Below are 20,986 nucleotides of genomic sequence, written 5' to 3'. Positions count from 1 at the left end.
TATTTTTCTTTTATATATATATATATATATATATTAGATTCTTCTTCCTAGCTGCAGGTTACGTTTCTCCCTGAGAAGAGAATTTACCCTCTCTCGGTTTTCTCGTTTAACTATATCAATCATGTCTGAAATCAATTCCGATCGGAATCTAACAAAGGGAGAGAAGAGACGCCTAACTTATCTCGATCAATCTTAATTCCGAACGGCGCGTTCGATCGGCACGATTACGATGCGTAAAGGGGCCGGGGGGAACAGGGGGCAGGGCCAGAAGAAAGGGCAGAGGCATGGGCAAGGGGCAGGGGTAAAGAGTGGGTGGCCACGGATTGGGGGTGACGAGAAAAGAAGAATGAGAGTAAAAAGGGGAAAGGGTGGTGTCCAGCGGGATGGGGCAAGGGGGATGGGAAGGGAAGGTTTGCAAGGGGTTCGTAGAGTGGACGAAGGAACATCGGCAATGCTGTGTCCATTGTGTTCCGACGTTTAATGTATCAAACGAGAATATAGTGCGGAATAAAAGCGTTTTCTATAGAATGAAAGAATGGTATTATGTTATATATATATATACATAGTTAGGATGAAAAAATAATTGTTAATTGATATATATATATATATATAAACGATTTAAATAGACATAATACGTGGAATTAATTTAGGGTGCGTTATCATCGCACGTAAGTAATATATATATATATGCGTTCGAAGTGAGTGTTTGTTTGTTTGCTTTAAGTCGTAATGTATTTCTTTTTATTTTTCCTTTTTTTAATACTTTGAAATTCATTTATTTATGATGGGAAATAAAACAAAGAAGAATAGAATAGAGAAAAAGGAAAAGGAAAAGAAAAGAAAAATCGATCGGGCATGATGAAAGATGTCGGATAAATGAGACGCCACGCTACTTAAATCGATCACGATAGCAGTGTTGAAGAAAACCAGTAAGAAAACCAGTAAGAAAAGAAAAGTTAGGGTGAAAGAGAGATACAGAGATAAAGAAAAAGAAAAAGAAAGAGAAAGAAAGAAAGAGAGAGAGAGAGAGAGAAAGACTCAGTGTCTTGGATAAACTCACAGCTTCTCTCTCTCTCTCTCTCTCTCTGTTTCTTTCTTGGTTTCGCAAAAAAGAATAAGAAGAAGAGAACAGCATTCTGTAAGTTCGTCTGAGGTTCTTCCACCCCCGTGATAGTTGAACTGTGTGCGTCCTAGCATTTCCATCTTTCGTCGTGGCTGTAACAGGGTGCACCACCACTACTACTACTATACTACCCTACTACTACTATTACTATTCCTTTGATTAATGCCTTCCTGTGGGAGAAGGAAGAAGGGAGGAGCAGCAGGAGGAACGCTGACGTCCTGGAACTACGACTAATCCCTTCTCGGGATCGTCCTGTTTGGATTCTCAGCTGAGAACTGAACAGACGATGAAGAAGGTGGAAGTGAACGCGGTGATGTGATCCTCGTCGATGGGTATTGTTCGTGTGTCGGTGTAATAGTAGTAGTAGTAGTAGTTGTAGGAGGAGAAGGGTTAGTCAAATGCTTCATAAAGGGGTGAGGCAGGGGTTGGGATTTACCTTGGGTGGGGTGTTTCATGGAAAAGATTGGAGGAGACTGTGCAACAAAACGCTAGGTTGTTGTTAGGGTGAATAACCATTATCCACGAGTTGTCCATGGACACGCGAGAACTCATTTCCGATTATATCCGTTTTCTTCTTTTCTTCTTAACACCACCACCACCACCACCACCACCAGCAACAGCACCCCACACACCCTCTTTCTGACCCTTTTATTCTGTTATATTACATTATACCTCTTCTAACTATCCTAAATATTACCCCTTCTTAACTCGAATAAGGTTTTGTTAATAGGGTATATAGGAAGTAACTTGTTACGTGGTTAGATGATTATTTATTTGGTTTCTTATTTTTAATAAAATACTCGTTTCCAATTTTCGTTTAAGAATATTCGATATGTATAAAACCATTCTCGCAATAACGTGAGTGATTTTTATTTTCCTTTTATTATTATTTTTCTTTATACTTTTCTTAAAACTTGTACAAAAATATCTATGCGTTAAATATTCATGAAAGAATTTTTCTTATTACTTTGTTCCTTCCTTTCGAATGTATCATACGTTAGATATGATAAACGTGAGTTTAGCAGAAACAGAAAATATAAGAAGAAAGAGAAAAAGAAAAATAATAAAAAGAAGAAGGAAAGACAATTTTCGTAGTGACGTATATGAAAGAAAAAAAGGGTGCGTAACGCGACAAATAAAAAGAAAACCGAAAATATGAAGGGACAAACAAACGAGGAAGGAAGAATACAAAATAAAAAGAAAAAAAAACTACCCCCTTCCTTAGTTTCTCGGTAAAAAGGTAGAGAAGAGTATGGGGAGAAAGAGAAAAGAAAGTTTGAAAAAAAAAAAACGTAAGTAAAATGAAAGAAAGAAAGTAGAAATAGAAAAGAAATGGAAACTAGAGGAACTAGAGAACTAGAAAGAGAAGAAGAAGAAGAGAAAAGGAAAACAAGGGGGAAAAGAAAATAAAGAAAAAAATAAAAAGAAAAAGAAAGAAAAAAAAGAAGAAAAGAGGGGAAAAAAGGGAGGAGAAAAGGGCCCCGCAAAAGAGGGAAACGAGCAGCTGAGATAAATAATCCAATATAAATATAGCGAGTGCCTCGTGGCTCGCCTGTTTTCACGGTTTTTAATTATAAGCGACCCCCGCCAGCAACAGAAGCACCACCACCACCATTACTACTACTATTACTATTACTACTACTACTGTGAACCACCCTGGTATCACCGTTGTTTTTTTTCTTTTTTTCTTTCTTTCTTTCTTTCTTTCCTTCTTTCTTTCATATTTCTTTCTTTTTCCTTTTTCTCGTTCTTTCTCTTAGAACCGTAGCTGGCGTATACTTTGTCCTCATGATCCTGACAAAGGAGAACGTTTTCATGGATATTTCACAGCAACATGGCAAGAAGAAACATGCCTCCAGCTATGACGCACAAGGACGTGTTCCTCTCTCTCTCTCTCTTTCTCTCTTTCGTTGAGGCGTCTTTTCGTCTGGTTAACCCAATTTTACTAAAGAAATTTCGTATAGCCCTTCTCCACCCCCTTCTTTTTGTTTTATTATTATTATTTTATTCGTATGTGTACACAATATATATATATATATATACCCTCCTGGGGGACCTATTTTTCATTTTATCTATTTATCTATGTATCTATCTATCTCTTTGTATAAATAAGTACTTACATAAATATATATACAAAGAAATTATTAAAAAATAAATTGAAAATTTATATAATTTTTAAAAATTATATAAAGAAGAAGAAGAGAAATATTATTAAAATAAATTTATACAATGTGCCAATTTTTCGATGTGACGAAATTTAAAGAACAATATTTATTTGATTTGTTTTAGTTAGAAACATGCCCTCCTGAAACTTCCCCACTTTTATTCCTTCTTTTAAAGAAGAAGGAGGAGATTACTTAGTAGCCAACCCCCAATATATTATAATATATATTAAATTTATTTTAATAATTTCTTTATATATATATACGTGTGTTATGTGTGTGTGTGTGTGTATATAGTAAAAGATTACCATACGTAGGAAGTATTGCACAGGAAATATCGTTCCTACTGTTATATAAATTTATATTATACGTCACACAACACATACCATATACGTATATACATATACATATATACATAGATAAACGTATAGAAGAATATATACTTCATACAATTTCCATATCATTTGTATTGCATTCCTTTTTTCAGGTTGCGATGTGTGCAAACTTTCTTATTTCGAAATGTATATTCCGCACACACAAACATTTGTTCAGATATTTATCTTTTTATAAAACTTTTTCATGTCAAACTTTCACGTAGCATTCCTTTTATTCCTATTCATCACATTCGTATTATCAAAATTGATGAAATATTTTCTTGTTTATATATTATTACATCGACAAAATGTATTCTTATTGTTAGTAGTTTCTTTTTCTTAAGTCATAATTTTTATGATACAATTTAAAACCAATTATACAATTATACCGATCGTATTTTTCGTTTAACAGGGAATGATTTTTATTTTCGTAAGAATTCTTATCATTTTTATTTTACCGACACCCCCTCCCCTACCCTACCTCCTCCTCCCTTACTCCTTCGTTTCTTTTGTATTTTCTTTTCTTCTTCCTTATATACACTTTTCCTCCGTTTTACCTTTATTTAAAACTTTCTTCACGCGTCGTTCGATTACGTACTTTCCACTTAAAGCGAGCCCTTTGAACCGTTTCTCTCGGTGCAACGTTTTGCGTTGTCTTTGAATTATGATTTACGAGAAACGTAGAAACGAGTTCTACGTGAAAAAAGAAAAAAAAAAAAAAGAAAGAAAGAGAGAGAGAGAGAGAGAGAGAGAGAGAGAGAGAGAGAGAGAGAGTTTGCTTTGACGGAACAAAACAGCGACATTTTTTAAGTCTATTCTACTTTGACGATGTTAAACTGGTAGTACGATCGTAAAGGGCGTTGATTTACATCGCTTTGACTGCGGAGTCAAATGGATTCAACGTTGACGTATCCCTTTGCTTCGAAAGAAATAAATAAAGAGAGAAAGGAAAAACCATAGGCGGGAGTATGAGAAAGAAAGAGTGGGAGATGGTTGTTACAACGTGTTGTCGAAGAAAAATAAAAATACAAATCAGGTAGGAAAAATATTCGCTTTGTATAAAACGTATATAATAAATCGATCGGAATTTATAATTTACGTTTAGACAACAACAACAACAACAACAAAATATAACGGGAAGTTATATTTTTTTTGTAGGGAAAAATATTTGGATATATAAAAATCGTATTGTAATAACGGCACCTGTGTTGCGTGTATACCTTCTTTCTCTTTTGAATCTTGAAATTATTTATGCGAATGATTCGATTAAACGAATGTATGTGTATGTGTGTGTGTACTCATATTAATGTGTCAGAATTTAAAGACGATTATTTTTTGTATCGCTCTATAAACGTTTAAAATATTTTTCTTATTTAATCATAAAAATGAAATAACAAATATATATCATTCAACGTGTGTTGCATACGTACGGAGCATGCATGCATATGTAATTAAAATATACAAATTTTGATTTATTGTTTTGAGTTTTGTCTCACATGAAAATTATATATATATATATATATAAGAAATAAAAAACTTCATAATCATTAAATATAATTAATAATTAGATCTGAGATTAATAATATATATCTCATATTAATAATATATTATTTCTATTCCTATAGAAAAGATTTCGGTAAAAGGTATTATACATCATTGAAAGGGTTAAAAGGAATAAACGATTAAAAAGAAAAGTGATTATAGTAAACGTGTAAAACTCACGTGACCGAGTTTTTCTTCCTTCCGCCTTTTGGGATCGCTTTCAAGGTCAGGCGTACGAGCTCGAAACTTTTCAGGTGGGGAAACCGATTGTCGTAGTCTCTCATCGGTGAGTGCAATTGGTTTCCGATCCTCGGGCGTTTCTGCTGCTGCCCTATGCTGTTGCAAATCGGCAGGTTTGAGAAGGGCCTGGGCTTGGGCCTGAGCCGCTGCCGCTGCGGCCGCCGGATGGGCCGGTGGGGCCAGATGAGGTGGGACTCCTGCTGCTGCTGCTGCTGCTGCTGCACCGGCAAAACCCAACAAACCTCCCGGTGGTAATCCACCAACCACCGCACCGTGTGGCAATTGTTGCGCGTGTATTTGTTGCTAAAATCAAATCAATTTTTATTTATCGATCTTTATAAATCTTTACCCTAGTATCTAATTTGAAAATCTATATATATATATATATATATATATATTAATTAATATTATACACATGGTATATAATCCTCGCAGTATTAAATTTGTATTTAGATTCCTGTCTCAATTTTATATTAATTGAAACATTTTCAATAATCTAATTGTTAATATTAAACAAAAAGAATTTTATTAGAAATGATATAATAACGATTCTTCCATTAATCAATCGTAATTTTAATTAGTAAACTTACCAACAATTGTTGCAGTCCTTGTTGTTGTTGTTGCTGTGACATAAGATACATTAGGTTGTTAATCTGTCATCGTTAAAAGAAAAAAAAAAGAAAAAAAAAAAAAAAAAAAAAAAAAAAAAAAAAAAAAAAAAAAAAAAAAAAAAGGGGGGGGGAAAAAAAAATTAAAAATTGAAAAAAAAAAAAAAAAAAAAAAAAAGAAACGTTATGAAATTTAATGTGAAACTTACCCCGATGATAGCGTTCAGCTCGGACATGGTAACTTGTTTCGCCCTTTCTACAGCGTTGGCCACCTGCTGCTGATGCTGTAAGCCATGCTATCATTATCGCGTCGTGGTCGCACTCGATCGTACCGTTTATAAAAATTAATGTTAAACAGAAAGTCAAAGACTCACCTCTTGAGCCAGGAACGGCAATAATTGGACGATTATCGCGTTCAATCTCTTCGCTATCTCCGTCTGAAATTTATTTTCTTTTTGTTGTTTTGTTTTGTTCTTTTTTGCTTATATTTTTTTAAATTTAAAAATACATATCGTTCGCGTAAGAAAACCTATTGCATTATTTACCCCCAATTAAATCAAATCAAATCAAAAGTCAAACGAACCACTCACACATTTATTTTTCCAAATGATTTCGAATAAAAGAAATAGAAACTCGTTCTAATCGTCATCATTCTCTTTGTTGTTTCATTAATTTGTTAAAAATAAAACACCATATAATTAGCGACAAGTATATATACTTTTTTTGTTGTCTCGAAGGTTTTATAGGTTTAAACCATCTCTTTTTATTCGCCATTGTCTTTTCCTTTTATTTATCCGTAAAAAAGGAAAAAAATAATATAAGAAAAAGAAAAACAAAGAAAAGTAACGTCTCGAAAGCTTCCCCTTCTCACTTCCTTCTCTTCCTAAACCCTCCCCCAATCGCCCGCCCACCCCCTATCAGACGGAAACAACAAATTCTCCCGGGCAAGTGCTTATCGATTTTTTTTTTCCCTTCCTTTTATACATTTCCCACGGCTCTTAAAGTTTCTGGGTCATCTAAAAGTGGCCTCGTTAAGAGACCGTCGTCGTCTTCGTCGTCGTCATAGTCGTCATAGTCATCTCGGTGCTAACAAAATTCAAGAACGTGTAATGCCTCACTGAGTATCCTGTCTTTTCATTATTTCTTTATTTCTTTATTTCTATTCTATTCTATTTTTTATTTTATTTAATTCTATTTTCTTGTCATTATTATTATTATTATTATGATATTATTTTTATTTCTATAGGATACAATCGGTGTTTGTGAGAACTCTATGTATATATATAAAATAATGTTGAATGAGATTATTCAGAACAATCATTTGAATAAATGAAAATTATTTTTAAATGATCCGTCTGAATATGATTTATTTATAATAAATTAACAGAAGGAACCGAAAAATCTTAAAAAATAGTTCATTTATTTATTAATTTAGCTACCCTTATCGGAGCATAAACCATCAACACTACTGGAATCCCAGAATCACATATCGCGATCTCCCCCTTTTTGTAAGTTATCCAAAGTACGTTATTGAAAGCTTCTTCCCTGTCTCCACCCTTTTCCTCATTCTAACTCTAGCATCCTTTAGCCCTGATTATAACGTAATTACGAACATTATCGAGGACCTGTGGAAAATTAAAACTCGAACTTTCTTCCCTAGTTTTGCATTTTTTCTTGCTTTTCGTTTGAATTGGAGAGGGGGTGAGTGAGTGTGTGAGGTAGAATGGGGTGTGGCTGGGTGGTTTGATTGTTGATGAGAGTGGTGGTAAAAGGGAAAAAGGGCAAAATATCTTTTAAATGTTCGAGGACAAGATCGAGAAAGAGAAAAATTTAATAGACCAATAGGGTGAAGGAGGATTAGGGTGAGATTGAGGGTGAAATGAGGGGGGGGGGAAGAAGAAGAAGAAATGCGTAAATTTAAAACGCGACGAAAGAAAGGAAAAAAAAAAAGAAAATAATTCGCAGGCATACTCGCTGGCGAGCGGGAAGGGGAAGGGTTGGTGAAGGAAGACGACGAATGGAAGGATAGGAGGATAGAAATAGTAAAAGGGAAGACTAGAAATATGAAGGATTGAGAGAAAGAGAAAAATGGGAAACTGTCGCGTCCATGTTAGTTCGATTCGGCGTCGCGTCGCGTGGCACCAAAAAAAGGGGTTGAATGAAAAAAAGAAAAGGATGAGTTTCGGATAGGAAGGGGGGACAGTGGTGGTGATGGTGGTGGTGGTGGGGGTTGCAGGGAGGTAGAAAACAACGACGAAAAAGTTGGACGAATAAAATCGGCTGGCAGGAAAAAGAGAGAGAGAGAGAAAGAGAGAGAGAGAGAGAGAGAGAGAGAGAGAGAATGGAGAAGGACAGAAAGGACAAAAAGTAAGAAAGAAATAAAGAAAATAAATATAGAAAGAGAAAGAAGGGAGGAAGAAAATACGCGTGTGCGTGTACGTGCGTAGTAAGGGGTGCTGTACAGGGAAGAGTAGAGAGGATGGGAATTGGTTGGTCGGGGAAGGGAAGAGGGATGAAGAGGAAATTCATGCGACAAGCCCGACGGCACAAGTGTTGTCCCAGAAAAGTACAGGGGAGGAGGAGGAGAAGGGGTTAAAAAAAATGGTTATTCCTTCTCCGAATGGTGCCCGATGCACATGCACGTTTTCCCGCAGAACGGATGGTCCACCATCACCATCACCATCACCACCATCACCGGCCGACGAGTTGGAAGAGTAAAGAGAGAGAGAGAGAGAGAGAGAAAGAGAGAGAGGTGAAACGAGGTGGACTGGGCCTGCACCCTCCTGTTCCCCTTTTAAACCCTCCCCCAGCCTATAGGGGGGAAGAGATGACCGAACTGCAGGCGGCGGCGGAGGAGGAGGAATATAGGAGGAGGTTGCAGGTAACATTGAGATTAGCAACGGGTAAAAAATCGATGTCATCGCCCCTAGCCCAAGCGCATACACACCACCCCAGCAGCCACCCCCTTTTGCCAGCACCCAACTACCTAACCACCCAACTCGACTCGACTCGACTCTCTGCAAGCCTGCAAACCTGCTGCTTGCCTGCCTACCTACCTACCTACCTACCTACCTATCTACCTACCCCTGCAGGGTACCCCAAATAAAAGAAGTGAAATATACGCGAATGCGCGTCTGCGTCTTTCGTACGTGTTGGAGGAGGACGCACTACGTTGCCACTGCCAGAGGCTCGGGGATTCGTTCGTTCGTTCGTACGTTCGTGCGACCTCGAAGCGTAGGATTCGTTTGCTGCTAGAAAGAGAAAGAGGAGAGAGAGAGAACAAAAATAAAAGAAAAGAGTGAAAGAGGGAGGTGGGGCGGGGAGCGGGGAGCGAGGGAAAAGTGTGAACGAAAGAGCGAAAGCAAAGAGGAAGAGAGAGAGAGAGAGAGAGATTATGGGGTGGAAGTTGGGGGAAGGGAAAGCCAGGTAGGGTTGGGTGGGTGGGGTGTCGGATGGATGGATGGTTATACGCACGTATATTTGTGTATGTATGTTTGTGTGTATCTGTTAGAATCGGATGGTGTTCGTATATGTCCGTGAGAAACTGGAAAGGCAGCTTGAGTTATGTGCAATTGGTCAACCTGCACATTTTTTATCGGACGTCGAGTATAGCCGCGATGGAGAAACGCTAGCCGACCCCTCCTCACCCTCCTCACCCTCCTCACACTAGTTCCCTCCCTCTTCTTCCTCTTCCTCTTCCTCTTCCCTTTCTGTCCAACCGTTTCCCCGACTCCTCCAATCTCTCACCCCTTTCTTTCCCTCTTTCCCCCCCTCATCCCACCCGAACCCATCGGTATATACCAGGAAAGCTCGACGAACCCTACACTACTACCATCGTTCGACGATCTCTTTTTATTTGGTCTCCCTTTTTTCTTTCTTTTTCTTTTTTTCTATTTTTTATTTTTTATCGAAGAGAGAGAGAGAGAGAGAGAGAGAGAGAGAGAGAGAGAGAAAGGAAGAAATATCGAAAAACAAACGAAAAAAGAAAATGCATACCCCCATATCAAAAAGGGAAAAAAGAAAACATATGTCTGTGTGCGCGTGTTTTTCTATGTGTATGTATGCATGTACGAACTTGGGGGGAGGGGGAAGGGTGTTATTTCTTATCGGCAAGAATGAGATCGTCAAATATTATTTGCTTGCTTTTTCACGAACAAATCATTTGGAAATAATTACGGAGAGGAGATTGGTTTTTTTAAACAGTAACCCCCATACCACCCCTACCATTGGCACAATTATCACGTTGATTTTTTATTTCTTCGTTTCGTTTCTCGTTTTTCTTTATTCATAGGATAAATATGAACGTTTATGGTTGGAAAAATGTTTGCGCGCACGAATTGCTAGAGATTATGCGTGTGTGTGTGTAAAATGAATCGAGTGAGATTATGTTAGAAGCTTAGCGCGTTTTCCTCGGTTACTACTTAAACTGAAATACGGGGGTATTTTCAGTAAAGGTTCTTCAAAGGAACTAATCCCCTAGATACTTTGCTAGTTCTATGCTTAGCTGTTCGAAGGTATTCGAGTAATTACTATGATATTACATAAGTTATCTAGCTTCTATACTATGCTTCGGTGTAGTATTACGCATTGGGTAAGACTTGCGCATCAGTTTATCGAATACTTCCGCCGACCTAACGGGATGCATGATTTATGCCCTTCTTGCCTGCCCCTTTTCCCTTATTTCATTTTTTTTTTCTAGTGAATTCTACGTTCTCTTCATAGAAAATATATACGTATAAAATGAATAATAATTATTAAATGATAAAAGAATCGAATATTTATTCGCGCATTATTTCTTTGTGCGTTAGTTTTGAAAAACAAAAAATAATAATAATAATAATAATAATAATAAAATGTGTTCGCGTAATTTTACGTTGCATCTCATGCAACAGCAGACTACCAAATTTTCACATAATATTTGTTGTAATAAAAAGAAATAACAAACGTGATTAATTAATTTATATATATATAATAAAAGGCACGAATAAATATTTCTACAATATTATATTAATTACGTTCATTATTTCAATGATAATAATTATTCTCTTAGTCTAATCATTATATTATTATTATTTTATTTATAAGAAACTTGTGTTTCATCAAATAATTCTATACAAACTACACGTTTCCTCCTTATATATTTGATAAGAACAAGACGATAGTTTCGAATTTATGATGAAAAAATATCTTGGACATGATACCGAATAAATATTGTTATAAACTTTTTATATATTGCAACAACAAAAATATATATAACATCTCAACATTTTCTATTCGTGAGACATAGTATCCCACTCCACGTAGAATTTCTATCGAAGAAAATATCTCGTGGGGGTATAGCAAAAAGGAAAAAGGAAAAAGGAAAAGAAGTGAAAAAAATGAAAAGAAGAGAAGAGGAAAAATAAATGCCGTGTCGTGGGGGGTTAGGTGTAGTCGAGGAATAGTATAGCGAATCGATTTTCAGAAAAAACCCTGCACGAAGAAAAAATTTAACAGACACGAACGAGTATGATGATTCTTTGACACACGTTTTGAAATACATTTTCGAATCTTTTTCTTCTTTATTTTTTTTTTATTTTTTTTTTTTTTTTTTTCCTAAAGGAAACTTAACAAAAAAGTTGTTTGCAAACACGTACACACACGCAAATGTGAATTGAAAAAGGAGTAAGGGGCGGGGAGAGGGTTGTGTTTGTGTTCGTTCTAACGCGTCTTGATTTTATTCTACCTAGCTACTTTGTATAATGAGCTAGTACTATCCGTATCCTGATAATAATAGTTCCAAGGTATAAAGAGTAGTAAAAAAAAAGAAGAATAAAAATTTAAAGAAAAAAACAAAAAGAGGGTGAAACTCTGAATGTGAAACTTCCCGGATGAAATAAATCGTACGAGAGAGTCCGCGGGTGAAAAAATAAAATAAAAAGAAATAACGGGAAAGGAATTAAAAAATAAAATAAAATAAAAAAAGAATATAATCGGGGAATACGTAGAAGAAGAAGAAGAAGAAGAGGGCGGAAAAGGATTGGGACGAGGAGGGGTGGTTATTTTTTTCCGATGGTAGAAACTTAACGAATATTTGTTCTCGCAAAGATTTGCGGACTAAAGTTTTGTAAATTCTGCAAGAAAAAAAGGAAAAAAGAATAAGGTAAAAGGAAGAAGGAATTAATACGCCAACCAATCCCCTTCCACCCTCCACCCTCCACTCTCCAATACTCCTCGACATGTTTGAGATAATTAATTCGAAGAGATATTCGAACAAAAATTTGATTATAATACTTCGTCGGGAAATAAAATGTTACGATGAAGGATGAGAGATGAGAAAGTATTTAAAATAAAAGGGTGAACGAAGAATTACCTAGGATCTTCCTTTTCTAACGAAAGGGTTTCTAAAGGGAAGAAGAAGAAAAAGAAGAGAATCGTTACTTGACACCCCCTTTTAGTTTTTTCTATCGTCGAGTGACTTACCAAACACCGTTGCTAGATTAGATTTTCTTGATTACACACGGAAAGAAGAAAGAAAAAAGAAAGAAAGAAAATAAGGGAAAGAGAAAAAACATTGGCTAATAAAAAATAGATAAAGATATTATATTCTCTTTCTTTTTTTCTATTTTTGGAGATTTCAACGCACGAAAAACGTGCGTCGTCGTGTTTTGTTTGAAATTTTCAAGAAAATATTATATAATATTATTCAACATGTATTATTATACACAAATATTATTATTTTATTCGCGTTACTTAAAACGTTATTGCATGTTATAATTATTTTTTCTTTTCTTGGGGGTGAGGGTGGTGGAGGGAGTCTGACTTTCGTATTTATCTTTGAAACGTTCGCGAGATCGCTTTTACTATCCTTCAACATTTCTCTTTTCCTTTTTTTACTATCTAATCTATCTATCTATCTATCTTTTGTTTTTTCTTTTTATTACTTCGTCGAACGAAAATTCTCATTTCCCATGGAAATCACCGTAGGATACCAACGCGTCGTTTCCGAAAGCCGCGTACGTGCTATGGTTAACGAAAGCGTTCGAACAATTAGAAGGAATTTCGAATAGAAAAGGTTTACCCCATTCCCACCCCTTCTTCAACCCCTGTTTCTCCATCTCCTCTTCCCTCCATGGGATAATTTCAACACATGCAACAGCAGCAGCTTTTTATTATTTTATTTTTCTATTCGTATCGATTCTTTCATCTATCTGTTTGTTCTTATTCGCAAATAAAACAAAATTGTTTAAATTCCCCTAACGTGAAAAATAAAAACTAAACGAGAAATAAAAAAAGAATTCACAAATTGATTCTCGTTTATATTATAATTGATATTTTCGTGAATAAAAAATCACTAAGAGCGATCATTTAATTATATTATTTATACCAATCCAAGTTCGAACATACGAATAATTTTTGTTGGTTTTATCGTCATTTTCGTTATTTGCATATCGAATGAATCATGAATCGATGTTATTTAGTTAATCGTTTCAATTACTTTTTTTTTTTCGAATTAATCGTTTAGCTAAACGATTCCCTCCCCTCCCCCTCAAACCTTTTCTGAACGTATAGAAATGTGAGGAATTAGTTAGAATTATCCGTAGGATTAATCGTTGAAACTCATTACTGTATCCTATCTCTTTTTGTTTTTTCTATTTCCTTTTTCTTTCTCTTTCTCTTGATCCGCTAACACCCTCCCCCGCCACCCTCCTCCACCTCTAGCTTCATTCCCGGACTTATTCGTTTTTCTTTCTCCMCTTTCTTTTTTTTTTTTCCTTTTTCCTTGTTCCTTTCCCGTTCACGACAGGAAAAAGTCGCCGCTTTTATTTCCGATAACGTTTCAAATTTCACCGAGTTTTCTCCCCCGTTCTCTCCTCCCCTTGCTTTCTCCCGTCCACCATCTCGGTGTCATTTGTCGTAGACGAATTTTATTTCGGTACAAATTTCGAAAAAAAAAAAAAAAATAGAATAATATTTGAATGCAAGTGTTAGAAAAAAAAAACCAAAAAAACAGAGAGAGAAAAGCATATAATTATTAATTTATATTATTCTTAATCGTTGTGTGTGTATGTATATGTTATATATATATATATATTATCTTGTAAAAATGATTTCTAGAAAAATAAAATGTGATAGATAAACTAACTCACCGAGTAAATTGTAAATATTCTCGAGAAAGAAACGGGATCTCGTTTCATTTCAAAGTTCACCACCACAAACACCACCCACCCCCAGCACCACCACCACCACCACCACCGACACTTTACCACTACCACCACCACCGATTTTACCGCAAGACCGATATCGATGATCGTTCACCCCGTTCCTCACCCCTTTTTCTTTCAACCCTCTTCTCTCTCTCTCTCTTTGTTTTTGATCTTCCCCTCTTTCAGGACTTTCAAGATTCGTGACCGTAAGAGCTACGAGTGTTTAAACAGGGGGTTAAGGGTGGGGAAAGAGTGTGGGAGGTGGGAGGAGGGAGAATCGTAATCCAAACTGGGACATCGTCATCGTAGTCGATGAATTCGAGTTAGCTCGGAGTAGTAAAACGGTGGTGTTGTAGCTTCGTCTGTGTTTCAAGGGGTTTTAAACTAGAGAAAGAGAGAGAGAGAGAGAGAGAAGCAAATGTTGGGGTCGATCCTAGCTACGAGTAAAAGAGAAAGAGTCAACGACTACGGATTTTCGTGTGGGTGTGACAAAGAGAAAAGGAACAAGAGAGAGAGAGAGAGAGAGAGAGAGAAAGAGAGAAAAAAACGAACATGAAAAAAAAGAAAGAGAAAAAGTAAGGAAAAGTAATAAAAAGAAAAAATTGTAATAGAAGAATAAAAGACAGAGAAGGAAGATAAAGAAATAATAAGGGAGAGTGAGAGAGAAATAAAAAGAGAGAAAAATCGCGTAATAGAAGAATAAGAGAGAAAATAAAATAGATGGAAAAAGAGAAGAATCAATATTGTAATAGAAGAACGAGAGAAATAGAAAAAGAGAATCAATATTGTAATAAAAGAACGATAGAGATAGATATATATATATATATATATATATAAAGAGAGAGAGAGGGTTGGAGGATGAGGGTTGAAAAAGACTGTAAAATAGAATAATAAGAAAGAAAGGGATAGAATATTATCGACGGTGGCAACTAAAAAAAAGAAAAAAGAAAAAAAAAAAAAAAGATAAAAAAGTGTAAAAGCTTGAGACTTAAAGACGGAGTGGAGGGGCTGGTGGTGGTAGTAAGATAGAAGTAGAGCTCTAACCTCGTAGGGGGGTGGGTGGGTGTGAGGGAAGATTGTTTTCATTCGGTTAGAAGAAGAAAAAGAAGAAAAAGGGAGAAGAAGGGGCAGGAGGAGGAGGGTTAGTCCAATTGAAAAAGAAGAGCCGAGAACCGAGGAAGAACCCCACGCGGATTCGAAAGCTTCCTATAAGTGTCAGAGGAACCAACTTCTTAGGGAACAGGAGAGAAAGAGGGGGAGGGGGAAGGGGATGATGATATATATATATTTTTTTTCCCCCGTTCTTTTCTCTCTAACATTTTTACGTACACACACACACACACACATATAGTTATTCTCATACATAGAAAATGATCTAACATTTCTACATAGTACATATCTACACATACACATACATAGTCACTTTTATACACGGAGAATGAAAGAAGACATATCTTGTTTCCTTTCTCACGTGTTTTCTCCAGAGAGTTAGGAAAAAGACAGTGAAATGAAATAGGAAAACGATGGACCACCACCACCACCACAACCATTACCATTACCATTACTACAACCATCACCACTACTGGGAAGAACTCAACCGTTCTCGTGCATCGCATTTATTCTCTCGTGATAAATGATAAATGATACGTGATAAATGATTTTGAAGAAAAATGACCAAGAGAAAGAGAAAGAAATAGATAGATAGATAGATAGAGAGAGAGAGAGAGAGAGAGAGAGAGAGAGAGAGAGAGAGAGAGAGAGGGAAGATCGTTACTCGGATGATCGATGTACGAGTTACGTAAATTTGGAAAAGGGATGATGGGGGTGGAAAGAAAAGAAAGATAGGGGAGGTATACGATATTATAGATTATTTCCGGTACACACCGTGCTGGTTCGTGTCTTTTATCGTAACTCTCAACTTGGTAGATGGTAGCAAAAGAGAAAGGTTGGATAGAGTAGAGTAGGGTAAGGGTAAGAGTAAGGGTAGGTACAAGAGAGGAGAGAAAAAAAGGGTGGGTTTGATAAAGGAGATAATTTATCGTTCTCCGTTCTCTTACTGATCGTTCCGTGCCCTTTTTATATACACGACGTTTTATAAACGTTGCACGTTGCACGTTGCACGTTTCAAATAAAAAAACAGATTAATCCGTTTTGGTTAGAAAAAGATAGAAAGAAAGAGAGAGAGAGATAGAGAGAGAGAGAGAGAGATATGAATATTGCAAAATTGTTCACGAGTCCGTGTTATTATAGTTAATTAGGGTAGTCTCGCGAAAAAAAAACAATAACTATTCATTTTTCTTCCAATTAAACCCACCCCCGCCCGACGACGACGACTACGCTTCGTTTGCTTTTTTCAAAGAGTATAATAGACAAAAAGAAATGAGAGGGGTGGGGGGAAGTGGAAAGGGGAAAAAGGAAAAAAAATAGAAAGGAAAAGAAAAATAGATGGATATATTATACCGGGTTATATATTAGATTCGTTCACAATTTGTCGGTTGTATCAACGGGGGTGTGGTGATGGTTACAGAGGGTGAGGGGATTCTGGAAGAACAGGGGTGGAGGAGAGTTTTTTAACCTACAGGGAATTGATTTACTTTTCCCTACCAACGCTTAGTTTTTATTTTTATTATTATTGATTTGTTGCTTTTTTCAATTTAATAATTTTATTACCACTCGTATCTATCAATTAACAGTTGGGGTACTGCGACAACTTCTGTCGAGTAGTTTCATTAACTTTTACCCGTTACCAAAAGTTCTCGATTCTTCTTTTTCCTTTTTTTCTTTTCTTTTTTTTATTCTTTTTTCATTTTATTTTATTTTATACCGTAAACGAATCGATTACGAGATTTACGACGGATATACAGATTTAACTGTACTTTTTGTTTGTAAAATATGATAAACGGAAAAAACTCGTTAATAATTACTTGCTGGACCATTAAATAAATCATTGAATAAATGTTATCCAAAAAATCTATATGAATTTTTCACAAATTATTATATTTTATAGAATTATAAATATTATATAGAATTAAAATTTGTGTTAATCGAAAATGTTTTATTTAACGTCGATTAAAAATGCTGGAGAACTTTTTTTTTTTACTACCCCTTCTCTCCCCCGACACCCCACGTACTTTTCGACGAGAGTCCTACTTTCTTTCTCGTTCGGTTCTTATCGTAAATAAATATCGAACGATTCGTGAAGTGGGTATAGCAATTGATTAAAATAACACGGTCGAACTGATCTACGAAGAACCTATAAAAAATATATTTCCTAGTGGATTGGACTAATGAATACAATTTCTTTTTATTTTCTTTTTTTTTTCTTTATTTCAACTCGAACGAGTACTATTCAAATCTTATTTTAATACTCACGCGGTCCTTTTTATCTTCTTTTTTTTGTTTTCCTAACACGAATTATGATTTAACACAATTAAACTTATTCAAAGAATTTCAATACTTTCAATTATTATTATTATTATGATTATTAATAATAATATTATTTTATATATTACAATAGTATTTTTTCCTAGGCACCTATTTACCGTGTAAAAAAAAAAAAAAGAAAGAAAACACAGAATTGATTCTACTTGTTTTCCCCCAAACCCTCCAATCTTTGTATATTCCCCCTTCCCCATTTTCCTGAATCTCTTTAACAACCAATACTCGATTCGTTGTTGGGCTTGCACCCCATTAAGTCCCTTGCCCTTAGGTACAAGGGTGAGAAATGATCGGCCGCTAATGCTAATGAATATCAGCTCGTCCCTTTCGTCGTGTAGGGGTGCAACAAGGGGTTGCTTTTGGAGTTTCGGTTAGGTTATTTCTGTATGCTGTACTTGCCATACTTATTTTCCTTGGCAGTAAACAGGCAAGTAGTTTAAGACGTGTTGTTAAAACGAAACGGCGAGCTATTTAAAAAACTTGCTTTTAAGAAAATTGCTGACAGTAGAAAAGGGGAACCGGGGGGAGGGCTGATCCTTTAAATGTTTCCCTTAATTAGCCGAAATTACACGATTTTCCAAGCTTAAACGTTCACCCTTAAACTTTCCCTTTCTTTCTTTCTTTCTATTTCTTATCTCTTTTTTAACCTTTCCTCCACCCCATTCACCCCGCACTCATTTTCAATTCAAAGTAATCGACTCGCACGATCTTCCCTGCGAGAATCCCCCCGTCAGTGTATCGTACGTTTATCTTGAAGATCTTCATTATCTAAATTTACCCCTTTTCAAATAAAACTAACTTTTTTAAATAATTTTCTTTTTTTAAACAAAAGTAAATTTAACCGAGGAACGATCGTTTCAATAATTGCTGCATTTTTTCCCCCCCTATATAATTATAAATACACAACAAATTAATGAATTAAATAATTAATTAGTATTATTATTTCCGATGAGATCTCACCTGTTTGTGCATCTCCACGTTGAGGCCATACGACATCTCGTAGTACTGAAACAGAAAAGAAAAAACAATATCCAAATGTCAAATATTAATAATATTAAAACATCGATTCAATTGTTTTTATCAATCCCAACTAAACAATTATTGTCAAAGATAATACGACAAACTATTATAATATGTATTTACTATCACAATGAAAACATATAAAATGTACATTATTCGGAAAAGAAAAAAATCATTTAGTCTATTTAAAAAAAATGTAGCTCCCGTAGTTTTACGAAAGAAAAAAAAAACGTGGGCTTAAAAACGAATAATTAGGAAAACACCGGAATTTGGTATGATATAAAACAAGGATAGAGAAATATCTCGCGGAAATTCGTGCAAATTAACATCATCTCGTTTGGAGAGCATCGAACTTCGATCGAACATTACCGTTGCCTCTTCTCACCCCCGTACCCTTTCCTTCCACCGTTGTACCCCACTCCTAGTTTCCACACTTCCTCTAACCAGGAAAGTGTACTAGCAAGAGAGAGAGAGAGAGAGAGAGTAGAGTACAGGAGAGGATGGTATCGAATCTAAAGAGGGGTATATGTATGTATGTATGTATTATGTGGGTGGGTGGGATTAGATATATGTAGGCGCGCGCGCGCGCACGCGAATACGATCGTAAATCGGTTAGTGGCTGTCACTTAGCACACCGCGTGTCCGCCTTTAACCGCTTGTTCCAGGACGAATGGCTTCAGGGGGCTGCTGGTGGTTGCTTGTGCCTGCCTCTGGCAAACCCGAGAGAAGGTATATGTATATGTATATATATATATATATATATATATATATTAAACCTTATATAGATATATATTACTGTTGTATATATCGGAGCTATTCAAGCACTCGCAAAATATATGTAGTATGTATGTGTGTGTGCATGAGTGTATTAATATACCATTATATTAAATGTATATTTATTTTATAATATAAATGGATATTTTTTTCTCTAGGTTTGTTAAGAAAAGATTTAAGACTTATCAGACAGTTTAACGATTGTTCGGGATTATGTTAAATGCATACGTTTCTCTCTCTCTCTCTCTCTCTCTCTCTTGCAATTAATTCCAAATGAATTGTGATGTTAATAATATAATAGTATCTATATAAAATAATATATATATTATCATATATCAAATCTATTTTAATCACACATTTCTCTTTTACGCGTTGACTGCAATAACTTCTACAACTGGGAGTTAATAGTGTATCGAAAAGAAAAAAAGAAAAAGAGAAAATATTTCTCAGAGAGAGAAAGAAAATACATATATATATTATTAAATATAATCGTAAAAAAAATAAATTCGTATCATTATACTCTTTTCTTTTTTGATTTAAGCCAATATCATAATTACCAACACGTATATGCATTTATGTATGCATATACATATATATATATATATACAAATAAATATTTACGTAAGTACTTATTTATACAGAGAGATAGATAGAAAGAGAGAGAGAGAGAGAGAGAGAGAGAGAGAGAGAGATAGATATAGATAGATAGATAAAAATAAAGAGAGAGAAAGAGAGATAGATCGATAACATCGGCTACGGAAATATACCGACTTAATAATGCAGTCGATAAGCACCACGATGGGAAGAAAGAAACGACTTGTGAGAGAGTAAGAGAGAGAGAGAGGGGTTGGTGTGGTTGCTGGCTGAGGGAAAGAAGAAAAATGGATGGTAGAAAGGGGTGGGAAGGGAAGAGTAGGAGTTGGAGGAAGACGACTACGACTACTGTCAAGAGGGGGTGGAGGAGAAGGTGGAATAAGTTTGTGTTGCTTGTGTACATACACGTGCCCAACATTTTCCTGTAAACGAGTCTTCCCCCGCCCCTCTCTCTCTTTCCCTCTTTCTCTATCGCTGCTTGAGTATCGAGTATTATCTACTAACGATAATCTTCCTCGACAAATCCATCCCACCAATGTCTTCTTGATAATAATTTCCTCATCCACGAGAATGAGAGAATGATCTAACTCTCAATCGAATGATAGATAAAACTCACGTCCGTGGTTTAGATTCCCTAAGCTAATTAATTTGAGAGTTATTAGTAAACAACTTTCCTAGATCTTCCCAACTATTCGGATACTCTCTCTCTTTCTCTTCCCTTACTCATTCATTCTCCTTATTCTTTTAACGTGTCACGGTTTGTTCATTCCTCGCCCACCATACACAATACTGTCCCTTCCCCCATTTTCAATACTTATTTATCATTTATCAGCACATCGTAGAATTCAAAAGCTGTGCTTGAATTTATTGTTAAAAAATAAACGACATTACATTCCGGTTCAACCTAATATATATATATATATAT

The 20,986-nt window shown here is 35.7% G+C and overlaps 1 protein-coding gene across 18 annotated transcripts in view; it reads right to left on the bottom strand.

Moving 5' to 3' along the window:
- LOC106790837 (protein groucho) overlaps nucleotides 1-20,986 on the bottom strand; it is an 83,098-nt gene that overhangs the window by 20,861 nt on the left and 41,251 nt on the right. For 15 of the 18 annotated variants that reach the window (XM_014756027.1, XM_014756030.1, XM_014756033.1 and 12 more), the window contains exons 5-9: nucleotides 18,634-18,678; nucleotides 6,424-6,486; nucleotides 6,259-6,345; nucleotides 6,032-6,064; nucleotides 5,382-5,744 (exon numbers count right to left, since the gene is read on the bottom strand). In XM_014756027.1, coding sequence (XP_014611513.1) covers nucleotides 5,382-5,744; nucleotides 6,032-6,064; nucleotides 6,259-6,345; nucleotides 6,424-6,486; nucleotides 18,634-18,678 — 591 coding nt within the window. The remainder of the gene's footprint in view (nucleotides 1-5,381; nucleotides 5,745-6,031; nucleotides 6,065-6,258; nucleotides 6,346-6,423; nucleotides 6,487-18,633; nucleotides 18,679-20,986) is intronic. The other 3 variants (XM_014756038.1, XM_014756039.1, XM_014756041.1) reach the window with 1 other exon arrangement.

Source organism: Polistes canadensis, unplaced genomic scaffold (genome assembly GCF_001313835.1).
Source record: "Polistes canadensis isolate GaletaPanama2010 unplaced genomic scaffold, ASM131383v1 scaffold_265, whole genome shotgun sequence".
Taxonomy (NCBI): domain Eukaryota; kingdom Metazoa; phylum Arthropoda; class Insecta; order Hymenoptera; family Vespidae; genus Polistes; species Polistes canadensis.
The sequence above is the reverse complement of the archived record's forward strand: the minus strand, read 5'-3'. Positions and strand labels throughout refer to the sequence as shown.